Source organism: Camelus bactrianus, chromosome 7 (genome assembly GCF_048773025.1).
Source record: "Camelus bactrianus isolate YW-2024 breed Bactrian camel chromosome 7, ASM4877302v1, whole genome shotgun sequence".
Taxonomy (NCBI): Eukaryota; Metazoa; Chordata; class Mammalia; order Artiodactyla; family Camelidae; genus Camelus; species Camelus bactrianus.
Window position 1 is genome coordinate 33258055 of NC_133545.1, and position 12380 is coordinate 33270434.

Below are 12380 nucleotides of genomic sequence, written 5' to 3' on the forward strand. Positions count from 1 at the left end.
TCATTCTTCCTCTTTCTGATCCCATTTTTCAGGCAACACTAAGAATACGTTCATGTTTTTTTCACTTACAATTCTCCAGTGGCTTCTTGTTGCCTTTAGAATAAGAGTAACTACTGCAGCTTCCATGACTGCTGCCTATCTTTCTGGCCTCCCCTCCAGCCTCGTTTGACTCTGCTTGCTTCAGGCACCATGGCCTTCTTCCAGTTTCTCCATCACCCCAAGCTCTTTCCTGTTGCAGGACCTTTGCACATGCCCTTTTCGTCGCCTGGAGCATAGTCTCCTCATTTTTTTTGTATTGCTTTTTTTTTTTTCTTTCCAAGCTTGACTGTTACTCTTTCAGAAATGTCTTCTATAATCACTTATCCTTTATTATCTTTATCTCAATCTCTGGCTTATTTTCTTCATAATAGTTATCACAATAAAAAGAGGAAAACTATGGTAGGATACTCAAGAAGTTGTAAACATTGATTAGTTCTAGAAAATAGAACTCAGTAACTGAGGTAGGGAAGTACCATTCCTTTCATAATAGAACCTTTTGTACAGTTTAACATACGCATGTACTACTTTTGAAAATTTTAAATCTAGTTAAATTTTAAAAATCTAGTTAAATTTCAAAATGCCCAATGCAGACACTCAATAAATGTCTATTTCATGAATGAATAAGAAACACAGTTATCAGATGTTTGCCTCAAGTTTGTTTCTTTGCTTTCCTAGTATCAAATGGGGGGGAAAGTTAGAAGATGAAAAATTTACTGAGTCCAAGGAGGTTGCATTATCTTTCCTGGTTTTGAGATCTAAGGTACTAATTTATGTATCCAGCCCTTACTGTTGGACTGTTTTTTTTTTTTTTGTTTTTTGTTTTTTTTTTGAAAGTATAGTTGGTTTACAAATGTTGTGTTAGTTTCTGGTGTGCAGCATGGTGATTCAGTTATACATATATATATTCTTTTTCATTATAGGTTATTACAAGCTATTGAATATAGTTCCTTATGCTGTACAGTAGAACCTAGTTGTTTAGTTATTTTGTACATAGTATTTTGAGTCTGTTAATCCTAAACTAATTTATCCGTCCTTTTAAATGTTTTTAAGTTTTTCACATTGATAAGTAGTAGTGGGAGGAACATCTCCTGTATTTTGGAGTATGTCTTTAAAAATAGCACCTTAGAAATGGGATTATTAAGGGAGAATAGGGGCTTTTTTTTTTGTGGATTTTGCTACATTAACAAAATTAAAAGCAGCTTAGATGGTCATTTTGGAGGAAAAATTAGCACCACCTAGAACAGGTTATTGAGGACATCAAAGACAAAGAAATCAAAGATTTTTGTAAGGTTTGGAGCCTGAAGATTCAGAACTGCAGTATCAATAAAAATGGGAAAAAAATGAAGAAATTGCTTGGGGATTGAGTGGAAGAGATGGATTTTAGATGTAGGTTTACTTGCATAATCTCTGTGTGCTCAAGATAACTGCTGAAGTCTCTTCTCATCCTCTGTAATCTCCTGTGGTATCCAGTTGAATCCCTCACTGATTCCCACCGTGACTGTTACATTTATCCATAATATGTGTCCTGCCAACTCTTCCTCTATTGTACTGTCAGAATCCTTTTTCTCAAATAAAAATCTCTTGGTCTCATTCCCCATTTTAGGTTTTATTGGTTCATCTCTTCTGACGACAGCTCCCCCTAACATTATTGGGAGACAGGCTTCCAGGGTCTGGCCCAGCCTCCCTTCCCTGTCTCTCCCTACATTCCACTTGGAACCCCTGTTTGGATTATGGTACTAGTAACTGCATAGAGTTGTGATGCCATCAGTGTGCATACCCCAGAAATGCCTGTCTTTGTGGGGCAGTTAGTTGGGTTAGAAACCCAACTAACAATACAGCCTTCAGTAGTTTTACTGGGACTCAGAAGACCACAGTGATTTACAAAACAAACAAACCAAAAAATAAAAAAAGGGCAAAGACATGTCTTTTACCCATTCTGTGTGTTTCTGTCTTTGCCCATAACTCCCTGCTGTATTTTGTGCATCCTCTCCCTACTCCGAGTTTAAAAAAAAACCTCCATTACTAAACAGATCATTCCCTGCCTTTTTCCATTTAGATTTGTGCTATGTTGTGTATGATTTTTTTCCCCCAAATCTTTTTGACCTTGTTCAACTAGTCTCATTTTCTGAAATGAGTCTCCTGAAACTTTAGAATATTCTGTCCGAGTTGAGATATAGAATCTAATTCAGAGTTCTCTACTGGACACCTTATTTTGAGAAAAAGTAAATGAAGCAATTTTTTGGCCTTTTCTTAGCATGTAGATATTTTAAAGTGCTGAAAATGGAAAGAAAAGACTTCCAGTTTAGTCATCAAACTTCATGAAAATTCTAAATGAGAACATTAAGTGAGTAGGGATTAATAGATATATGCCAACTATATTCGTTTCCTGCCCCCCATAGGTCATTTCAGGGATTTGTTTATTACTTTTGGTTTGTAGTGTGACCTTTAGATACCCTGCTTGTGAAAATATTTTTGCACTATTAGCACATCTATTCTTAGCTCAGATGTTTTTAGCAAATACATTTTTAGAACATACATTTTAATATTCTATCCTTCTCCTGTACTTGTATAGAAACTCAGGAGAATTAAAAAAAATACATAATTGTGTAGTGTTAAGTACATTTTATACATTTCTTAGATCAATTATTGAATCAATATTGCAATTTTATTTTATACTTTCATTTGACATATTTAGAAATTTTGGGGAGCAAAAGGCAGTTTTCGAATTAAATACTGATGAGATTGATAGTTCTTAAATATTATGTAAGTAGAGCAGATTTTTGCTTGGTTAATTAATTTACCCATTTACAATTATAATTTAATTGTGCATTGAAGGCACACAATTATATATTCTCCACAGATTGCTTGTGTTATTGAAAAACAATAAGGATTTCAAGGATGTTAAAATAAATCAGCTTTTGAAACATGGTAGACTGACCCCTAATGTCCCCTTCAACTACAAGCACATAAAAATACTGGATAAATTATAACGAAGATGTTGTAAGAAATAGAAAAGTAAGCTTCAAAGAAAGGAAGGGACATGAAGAGGAAGGTCAAAACTAGACCAGTAGACAGTCAAACAGGCACTCAAACAGGGAAGAGTGCTGTGAACGTAGGTCCTGACAACTGGAGGCTTAAGTTTTAAATTTGCCATGGAAGTCATGACATGATTTGTTATATCTGCTCACTCTCCCTCTTTGCTGATTATTTCATGATCGATTATTACTGTTGTTTTCATTTTATTGGACTCATCTTCAGTGGGTATTGGTTTTTTCACTGGACTCACATGCACTGTGGGTGTGAAAGTGACAATATGGAGTGATTATACATTTACTTTTTTCAGGCTAGTCAGCTGGGACCAGTTACTTACATTGGATTTCATAGCTATGGATTTTTCCAAAGTACTGAGTTAATTTAAATTCAGACTAAGGGCATAAGCTTGGAGTTTCTGTCTCATAGGAGAATCATGTCCTGTCATCACCTTTTTAAAGGAGAGAACAGCTGATTGAAAGCCCAGTATTAGAGGACTCACTTCTAGGCACCAGTAGTATATTTCCTAAGCCATGTCTCCTAGATGTTTAAGATAATAAACTATCAGGGAAAGAGTAAATGAAAAGTAGAGAAATAGATTCATGATGAAGAAGAAAACATGGAAAAATGAACAAGGGGAGTTTTTAAAGTCTAGCATCAAAAAAAAAAGGCCTGGCATTATTCAAGACACTACTAATGCAGCATTTAACAGGCAGATACAAATATTTGTCCTCTTGGTGCTTTGCTTCTAGTGGTTAGAAAGAGCTAAATGAAATATCTAAAATTATTTTTAGAAGAAGTCATTGAGAAAAATTAGTGGGCTGCTTAAATACCAAATGAACACAGCTGAAAAGAGAAAGAATGGTATGGCATCATTCAAGCCATGGCAAAGATAGTTGTATAGTAGCAGCAGCTAACACTTTTTGGAGCACTTTATACCAGGTGCTGCCCGAAGTATTTATGGAGTTGGTATCATTGTTATCTTTATTTTCCAGATGTGGAAACCAAATCACAGAGAAGTTAACATTGAGACAGGGTCCTGAAGTTGTATGATTGACTTCTTAAACTGCACGCTTAATCACAACATGTGTTTATCAGATATACTTGGCACTATTTTCCAGTTTTGCGTTGCTACATATTTGCAGCTATGTGTTTGGTTCATTGGTGGCAAAATGGCTGATGTAGTCTAAAATTAATTTTGCCTACTACTTATAAATCATGCTGTGCTTGCCATTTTTTATGTAAAAGTGCGAAATTTCATGAATTTAAAAGGGATCATCTTGTAGAGTGAGTTAGCTTCAATTCCTAAGAAATCAGAGCTACCAAATAATCAACCACATTTGGTTTAGCAGATACCAAGCCTTGCTTTCCTGTAGTATGCCTCAGTAAGCTGAGTTTCATCATGAAAATACGTTGTTTTGTGACAGACTCTAGTTAAATTAATGACTGTACCTCTGTTTAAAATTAGATGTAAAATCTTTATAACTGGGTGTTAAAACATCTAGACTGATTTTATCTTACTGGTTGTCATAAATCCCTCTTTAAAAAAAAAATCTTCTCTAAACTATTTAAACTAAAAAACCTTCCCTAATTAAAAAAATATTCCCTGAAAAGTTCCCTCTGTCAGTCTTAATTTTTCCTTGTTTTAATGTTCCTATCACACACTTGGCCCATTCTGCTTCATATCTACTTATATGTGTCTTATGTCATCATTGGATTATCAGCTCCTTTGGAACAGGAACCCTTTTGTGTACATCCTTGTATCTCACCTGCCACCTTCCTCTCAGGCTGGAAGTTATTGCCTTGCCCAAAGTGGACAGTTTGAATTGTGGCAGGAGTAAGTTACAGTGTGCAGATAAAATTGTAGAAGTTGCTCCAGCCCCAGAGATAGCAGGTAAGGCGAGGACAGTGAAGTCGTCTGACAAGAAAGAGAATGGGAAGAAAACTACTGCTCTGTGAACACACCCTGTGGTACGCTCCTGAAAGGGCGGGACTCATCCTCAGGTGATTGGAATGGGTGAATATTTGATTAGTCTGTCTTTTGTAGTGGAGAGTTGTTTCTTTGTCTTAATACATCATTTCTTACTGTTCTGGTGAGTCATTTATTCAACTTGTTGGTTGTAGTCATGATAATTAAGAACCACTATAAAAATAGGATCAGGAATTTCCCTGATGGAAAAACAAACAGTATTGCAGTGGCTCTTTGTGAGCTGGTCCCTGTGGAGTCACCACTGTATCATGTTTTTTTGTCTTACTAAAAAGACACCCACTCTTTGATGTTTCTTTGTTAAGTGTTCTGGGTTTTTTTTAAAATGGAAATTGAGTTGATGATTTGGGACGAGCCCAGTACCTTGTGGTCAAGCCCTTGGCCCAGCTGACCTTTCCAGTTCTTGACTCTCTGTGAGTTCTTCATTCTGGAGAAATTGGGTCACCTCAAAAAGGCAGTATCTTCCCCTCTCCCCCAGATTGGTTATCAGTTGACTAGACAAATGAAATCACTGTGCCTGAGGGTTTAATCTATATCTTTCTAAACCTTCAGATTGAAAACTACCATATTTTCTAATCAAATTTTAGAATTCATTCAACTCTTGAATGCCTAGTTTTCCTTGCCCCCTATACTGTTTTGTATTTTTTTCCCCCATCACTTCCTCATTGCCTTCCCTCATTCACTAGCTGGCTCCTTTCTGGCTATTGTCTCCTGTGTGGGTCCTCTCTATCCTCTTGCATTCTCTCATCTCTGTGGCTCTGGCTGTCTAGGGAACATTGAGGTATTTCTCTGTTCATGCTTACATCTCTGTCTTTCCCTGAAACATTTTTTCTGTAATTCCTATCTTAATTTTTCTTTAGTATTCATATTATCTCTGACTGAATGCTTTTCTTTTCTCATTGTCTTATCCTTTGTATTCAACTTATATTTAAAAAAAAAAAAATCACTGATGGTTCAATGATTTCTGGCTCCAACAGGCCAGAACAAGAATCCTGGTCACTTTTCCTTCCTTCAGCTTGAGCCCTGAATAGCGTGATCCCTGTTTTTCTATTACTGTTTAGTCCTTTTCTCTTCTTACTTGATACATACTACATAAGGTTGCTAGTGTCTCTGGTCAGATCCTTTGATGAGAAGTTCTAGTAAAATGATCTGTCCTTGCAAAAACATCACAGAACCTCAAGAATTTAGTTTAGTGCATCTGACTCTGTATGTGAAAGCATTGCTTACAGTACCCCAGGAACTGAACGTGTTCTCCCGAGCAGGAGGGACTGCTATTATGTACCGTGTCTGGCACACACTGCTGTGCTCCAAATACCAGCTCCTGAAGATATTAACAATGATGGTGACTGTGTGGGTGAGTGTTTTGAAGGCAAATGGACAGAAGTAGGAGGAGAACAGAGACTCCAGTGATGAGGTGGGGGTAGTGGAAGAGTGTGAGTCAGGAAGAAATAGCTGCTGGGACAGATGGACTGTAACGTGTTGGTTTCTCTTCTTTCACCAGCCTCTGGGTTTCAAAAGGAGCCAATAGTATCACATCAGAGTATCCCAGAGCTGCACTGACTGTTGTCACTGTCACACCCTCCAGACGGCTCATTCTCCCCACGTCATCCCGTGTGGCTCTCGGAGGACAGAAGCTCCTCCATGCTGCTACCTTCAGTCACCCAACTCACAGGGGGTTCAGGGTAGGGAGGGAGCCAAAGGATAGTTAGGTAAAAATAGGATGAAGATTTAATTGAAGTTTCTGAGTACCTGCCAGCTTTAATCTAACTCTCACAACGACTTTCTGACACCGACATTCTATTAGATCCACACACTGGAAAGCATGAGGACCCAGGAATGCAGCCACAGCTGGTCCTTTTCCGAAGTCGTTGCCTCTTGGATCTGCCTCATCTAGGTCAGATTCAAACCCTAGGAAAGGCATCATCTTCTCTCTGAGCTTAATGCTTTTTTAAAAAACAAATTTTCCTGATGTTTTAACCACTATATTGGAAAGCAAGTAAACAGACCACCAAAACACTGCTTTTGTTGTTTGTTTCTTCATATTACTGAAGGGGAGTGGAAGGGAGATCCTCATCTAGATGCATGACCCGTGTTTTGCATTTCTGTTTCATCCCAGCATAATTGTCGCTGTGCTTGCGGTGTATACTTGCGGATAGCATTGTAGAACTGTGAATTAGGAATGAGGAGTGATAACTTGCACACAATAGTATGTTATTGAGAAAAAAGGGTGATACTTAATGATGCAGGTAGAATACCTTTGGAGTACAGATTTATCATCCTCTTGACTCCACCATCCAAATTCATTCTAAAAGTGAGTCAGGTTAGTGATGACTGAAAGTTTTTTTAAAAAATAAGTCATCTTTGACTGGTTTCATTTTCTATTACTAATGTAAGTGAAGGGCTTTTTTTGGTCTTCCTTGTTTTAAAATAATGGACAAAAAAGGAACAGGGAATTAAAAGGATAAAAAACAAGTAGCATATTAGAAATATTCAAACAAACATTTGGAAAGATAGGATGTTAATTTCTTTCCTATAGTTCTTGCCTGAGAGTTGGGAACATAAGATATGAAAAAAGTGTCATTTGTCTTCTATATGTCCCCCTGTGGTAATGTCACTATAGTTGGAATAAAGAAAAAGATAATTTTACTGACTGATTGCCCTTTTGTTTATCAAAGTGGCTTGCATCCTGCTAAATTATGCTCAGTAGGAAATACTGTGATTATGAGTTCTACCATATTTAATATTAAGAATATAATCTTTGTTATGTTATAATCGCCTTTGTTACTTAAATTTTTGAAAAACTATAAATATTCTTAAAATCCTTGAAGTATTATATGTCTTTAGGTTTGTGTTCACCTTTATGACATTTGATAAGTATTCACAGGCTTTATAGAGTTAAAAAAAAAAAATTAGAGCTCCCATTTGGAGGTCAACGTCTTCTAGGGCCAGGGAGGCACGGTCAGTTGGTGGAATGAGGCTGGTGCAGGGATGTTTCTGTCTGGTGGGGTCTAGAGAAGCGAGTGTTGGGGCTGGAAGCCAGACTTTCTCTTCTTTGTGTTCTGTTCATGTGTTTTGCAGTGTCTATGAACCTTCTTGTAAGTGGGAAAACTCAAGTAGTCAGGTTGGGAAACTGTTTTCTAGGTATTTGTCCTATAGATTCTATTGATTTTGTCTATTGATCTTTAAAATGATGATACCATAGATTTGGGCTTGTTGAAGCAATTTCAGTTTCTGTCCTTCTGTCTTTAACTCTAGCCTCTTCTTTTAGGTTTAGCAGTTTCCCTACAACTGTTGCATGGAGACATTGAACAAATCAGAAGGGAATACTCATCAGTGTTTTCTCATGGAGTATCCATCACCAGGAAGTTGGGTTTTTCCAATATTATTATGCCTGGTAAGTGACTTGGGATGAACCAGATGATGAAATATGGCTATTTTATGTGTTCTTGACATTTGAGAAATTTTTCAAATTGTCAGCTTTGAAGAGTTCAAATGGACCATGCTGAAGAATGAAATGAGGTTTTTCATTCTTTTTTCTTTTTCAAATTTCTTTACATTTTGATTATATTAGGGTGGATAACTTGTGGGGGCCATGGCTACATTTCATTACAACCATAGTAAGAAGAAAAACTGAAGTAGAAGCCAGAAAATATTTTACCCTTTAGTAGAAAGTGTTGAAGTCACTTAGGGGAAATCCTTACAGGTTTTGATAAGAACAATTATTAAGCAATAAGTAGCCTTTCTTAGAGGATTTTTCCACCAGAAATATGTATATGTGTATGTAAATAAGCAGCCATATGCAAATTCCATATATATTTCTACACCTCTTCTAGTTCTGTTCATGTATATAAATCAGATTGTTATTAGCAACCAAGAGATTCTTAAAAAAAGTGTTTGTTTCTGAGTGGAGATGGCGGAGGCTCAGAAGATTCACACCGTTAAAGTAGATGCCAAGTGATACTGTTAGAGCTCTACATCCAGTTCTCCATGACCAAGAGAAAAATAGAAAGACCAAATAGTTGAAATTGTTGACAGTATTTTTAGAAACAGTATCCTTTAAATCACCCTTTAAATCCCATGTGTAAAAAACAAGCAACAGAAGTTGGGTCTGTCAAGGCCCCGGCACAGCTATGAGACTGGTAGTAAGATTGTGGGAAATAAAGACTTAACCTGATGCAGAAACCAATCAGCATTGACCATCCCCGCGTTTTGTGATCTCCTGACGGAAATTTATTCATGCAAGGAAGGCTAAGAGAACAGCCCTTGGAGTTTCCTGAGATGACCTGACTTAGCTTAGGGACCCAGTCTGCCTGAGCATCTCCTGTTATTACTGTCGAAAATGACTGTTTATAGAACTGTTTACTTGGTGGCATGCTATTCAGTGGCTCTTGCAGCCCATTCATTATTTCCTTCAGTGGCTATAAATAGCTGGTATTTCCTCTTGTTAACAAAAAAGAAAAAAAATTCAGCCCACTGGGAAGCAAATTGACGGGTAAATCTAATATAAAAAACAAATTTTAGAACAGACTGCAGCCAGCTGCTGGAAGAATTCCTCAGCTTGGTCTCCGAGCAGTATCACTGAGAAATGGAAAAAATATAAAGCAACATGACACTTCACCGGCTGAATAGTTGTCTGGGATGTGCTGTGTTCATGCGGCTCTGGTCTGGCTTTAATGATGGAAATGAACTTTCTGTGGAATAAGGCTTGCTTCTGTCCCCTTTCCTGCCCCACGTTTTGATGGCAGGGTCCACACTGGCCAGGAAATCAATCCTCCCAGACGCATGTCTGCAGTGCCCGAGACGGCAGGAGATTTTTTAAAAGCACTTTCTTCCTTTTCTTCTCTCATTTTTCTTCTTTGGCTTTGGAGTCTTTCAAATTAAATGGAGAAGGGAGAGCTGTATATATTAACCTAAACAGCCAAAAGCAACCTCAATAGAATGTTTCACATGGGCAAACAGAACAGTCATTGTTTTGTTTTCCTTTGTTATTTTCAGAATTTTGGCTTGTCAGTTTATTCTCACTTGTGGCTCTGATGAAAACTTGAGCTGAGTTTTCGATGAGAAAAATGTATGTGAGCAGGATTTCTCCTCCCTGTGTTGCACCAACAGTCTGCTTAGCGTGATGAATTTTTTCCTTTTCTCGACTTGTCCTTCAGAGTTAATTTGTGTTCTGATAGGGGTCAGGACAGGTGAGGCACGGGTTTATACGTACAGGACCTTCATTGACATAGTCGCTGCCTCTCTGCAGAATGAATTATCTGTGGTCCCGGCACTGACAGGAACATACACAAAATTCTTCAGGGTCACAGAATGTCATCAATGCCAAACTCTTTTTGGAATGGAAAAATGTGGAAACAGAGATTCTCCCATTGGTCTGGCTTTTACATGAGCTGGTCTCTGGAATGTCATCTGGTTTAAGGAGGTGACCTGCCCTGTGCTTTCGAGCTGTTGTGGAGTCCTCTGTACCTGCCGTGTTACTAAGGGACAGTCATTCAGCACTTTACTTCTCAAAGCACCCAATTTCAAAGAAGAAAAGTTACCTTCTGTGAAGCTCCATCACTTCTGGTCTCTGAGCCAGTGAGAGGGAGGGCAGTGAAAATATTTCAGTCAGTGCTCTCTAATGGAAATACGATGTGAGCCACAAATGGAATTTAAACTTTTCTAGCAACCATTTTTAAAAAGTAGGAAGAAAGAGGTGAAATATATTTTAACAATATATTTTATTTAACCCCATGCATCCAAAGTATCATTTCATTTTTATTTTATTGATATAAAAATTCATAATGAGTTATTTTGCACTGTTGCAACCTAAGTCTTTGAAGGCTGCTAACTATGATACATTTACAGCACATCTCTTTTCAGCCAAGTCACATTTCAAGGACTCAGTGGCCACATGTGGCAGTGCTTACTGTATTGGACAGTCAAACTCTAAATGTCTTAACAGACTCTGTACAAAGCAGGGTCGTTGCTGAGTATCAGGAAGGACTGAGTTTCCAGCCACCAGACATTTTGGAACAAAGATGGCTGACGTGTCAGGAATGTCATGGGAGATCAGACGGTGCCCTTCTCCCATCCTGAGGGTCCATTCTTATTCTGAGTTTATGATTCTTCCTGGGCAGTCCTCTTGGTCTCCCTACTTTATCTGCCCTATCTGTACCCTATCTCCTGGAGACTTGTTTTCACATATCAACCAGTAGAACTGTCACTATTAGGGAATACCTAATGAATACCTACCAGTACATTCATTTCTAGTACATCTTTGATGTTTCTAATCCTTAAAAGAATTAAGTAAAAGTAATAGAGGAATAGGGAGGGAGGCGTTGAGGCTCTCACTGAAATAAATGAACAGAGCCTTTGTTTCCAGTGGTTGCCAGCAGTAGTAGCTTTGATAGCGATTTCAAGATTTATTTAAATTTATTTTACAAGTGTCTTTCAGATTAAGCCTTCTTTTTCTTTGGTCTTTAGTCATTAGTTCAGATAAGTCAAATTTCTGTTTAGTCAAAGTTGACTATATAATGATTTACCAGGCTGGGGAAGCAGACTGTTGTAGATATGTTTGCCTCCCATTTAAGAAATATACAGTTTTATTATTTTAGATATATATATATATAATTATTATTATTATTGTTTACTATTTACTGATAGAAACATACATCAAGAGATGGAATTACCTCAGATGATCCTTCTTTTGGAGAAACTAGGGGGGGACCCATTATATGATTTAATCTTCCCCAAAAATATATCCTAAGTCTAACCAAAGCTCACCACCCCCCAGTCCAAGTCACTGGCCCTCCACATCCTATAGTTGCAAATAGTCAGCTTAGATCTAAACCCCCTGATCCTGCCAGCAAGGGATGGTGATCTTTCATCCAGTGAATGCCATGGTGACCGAAGAGAGAAGGGGGCTAAGGGTCTACCGTGTCACCCTCAGGTTGGACCCCAGCCCCAGATCACATGTAGAGTATGTATTTTTTATAGATTGAAGGTTGATCTTTTTTTAATACTTCCAAGAGAGAAAACTATCTGTGTATACACATGAAATATATATATATATACACACAATAATAAACACTGGAACTCTGAGAAGAAAAAAAGTCTCTCCCTCTTACAAGGACCTTTGTAATTATATTGAACCCACCCTGATAAGGAAATCTCCCCATGACAAGATTCTGAACTTTATCACATCTGCAAAGTCCCTTTTGCTGGGTAAGGTAACATATTAACAGCCTTCTGGTTAGGACCTGGACATCTCTGTCCAGGGAGGGACAGGAGGAGTCATCATTCTGCTTGCTACGCACCTCAAGGGCCATCCAGCTCAGCCTGT

At 37.9% G+C, this 12380-nt stretch overlaps 1 protein-coding gene across 1 annotated transcript in view; it reads left to right on the top strand.

The window, feature by feature from the left end:
* DOCK4 (dedicator of cytokinesis 4) overlaps positions 1-12380 on the top strand; it is a 405568-nt gene that overhangs the window by 236172 nt on the left and 157016 nt on the right. The window contains exon 13 of the mRNA XM_045511159.2: positions 8325-8450. Coding sequence (XP_045367115.2) covers positions 8325-8450 — 126 coding nt within the window. The remainder of the gene's footprint in view (positions 1-8324; positions 8451-12380) is intronic.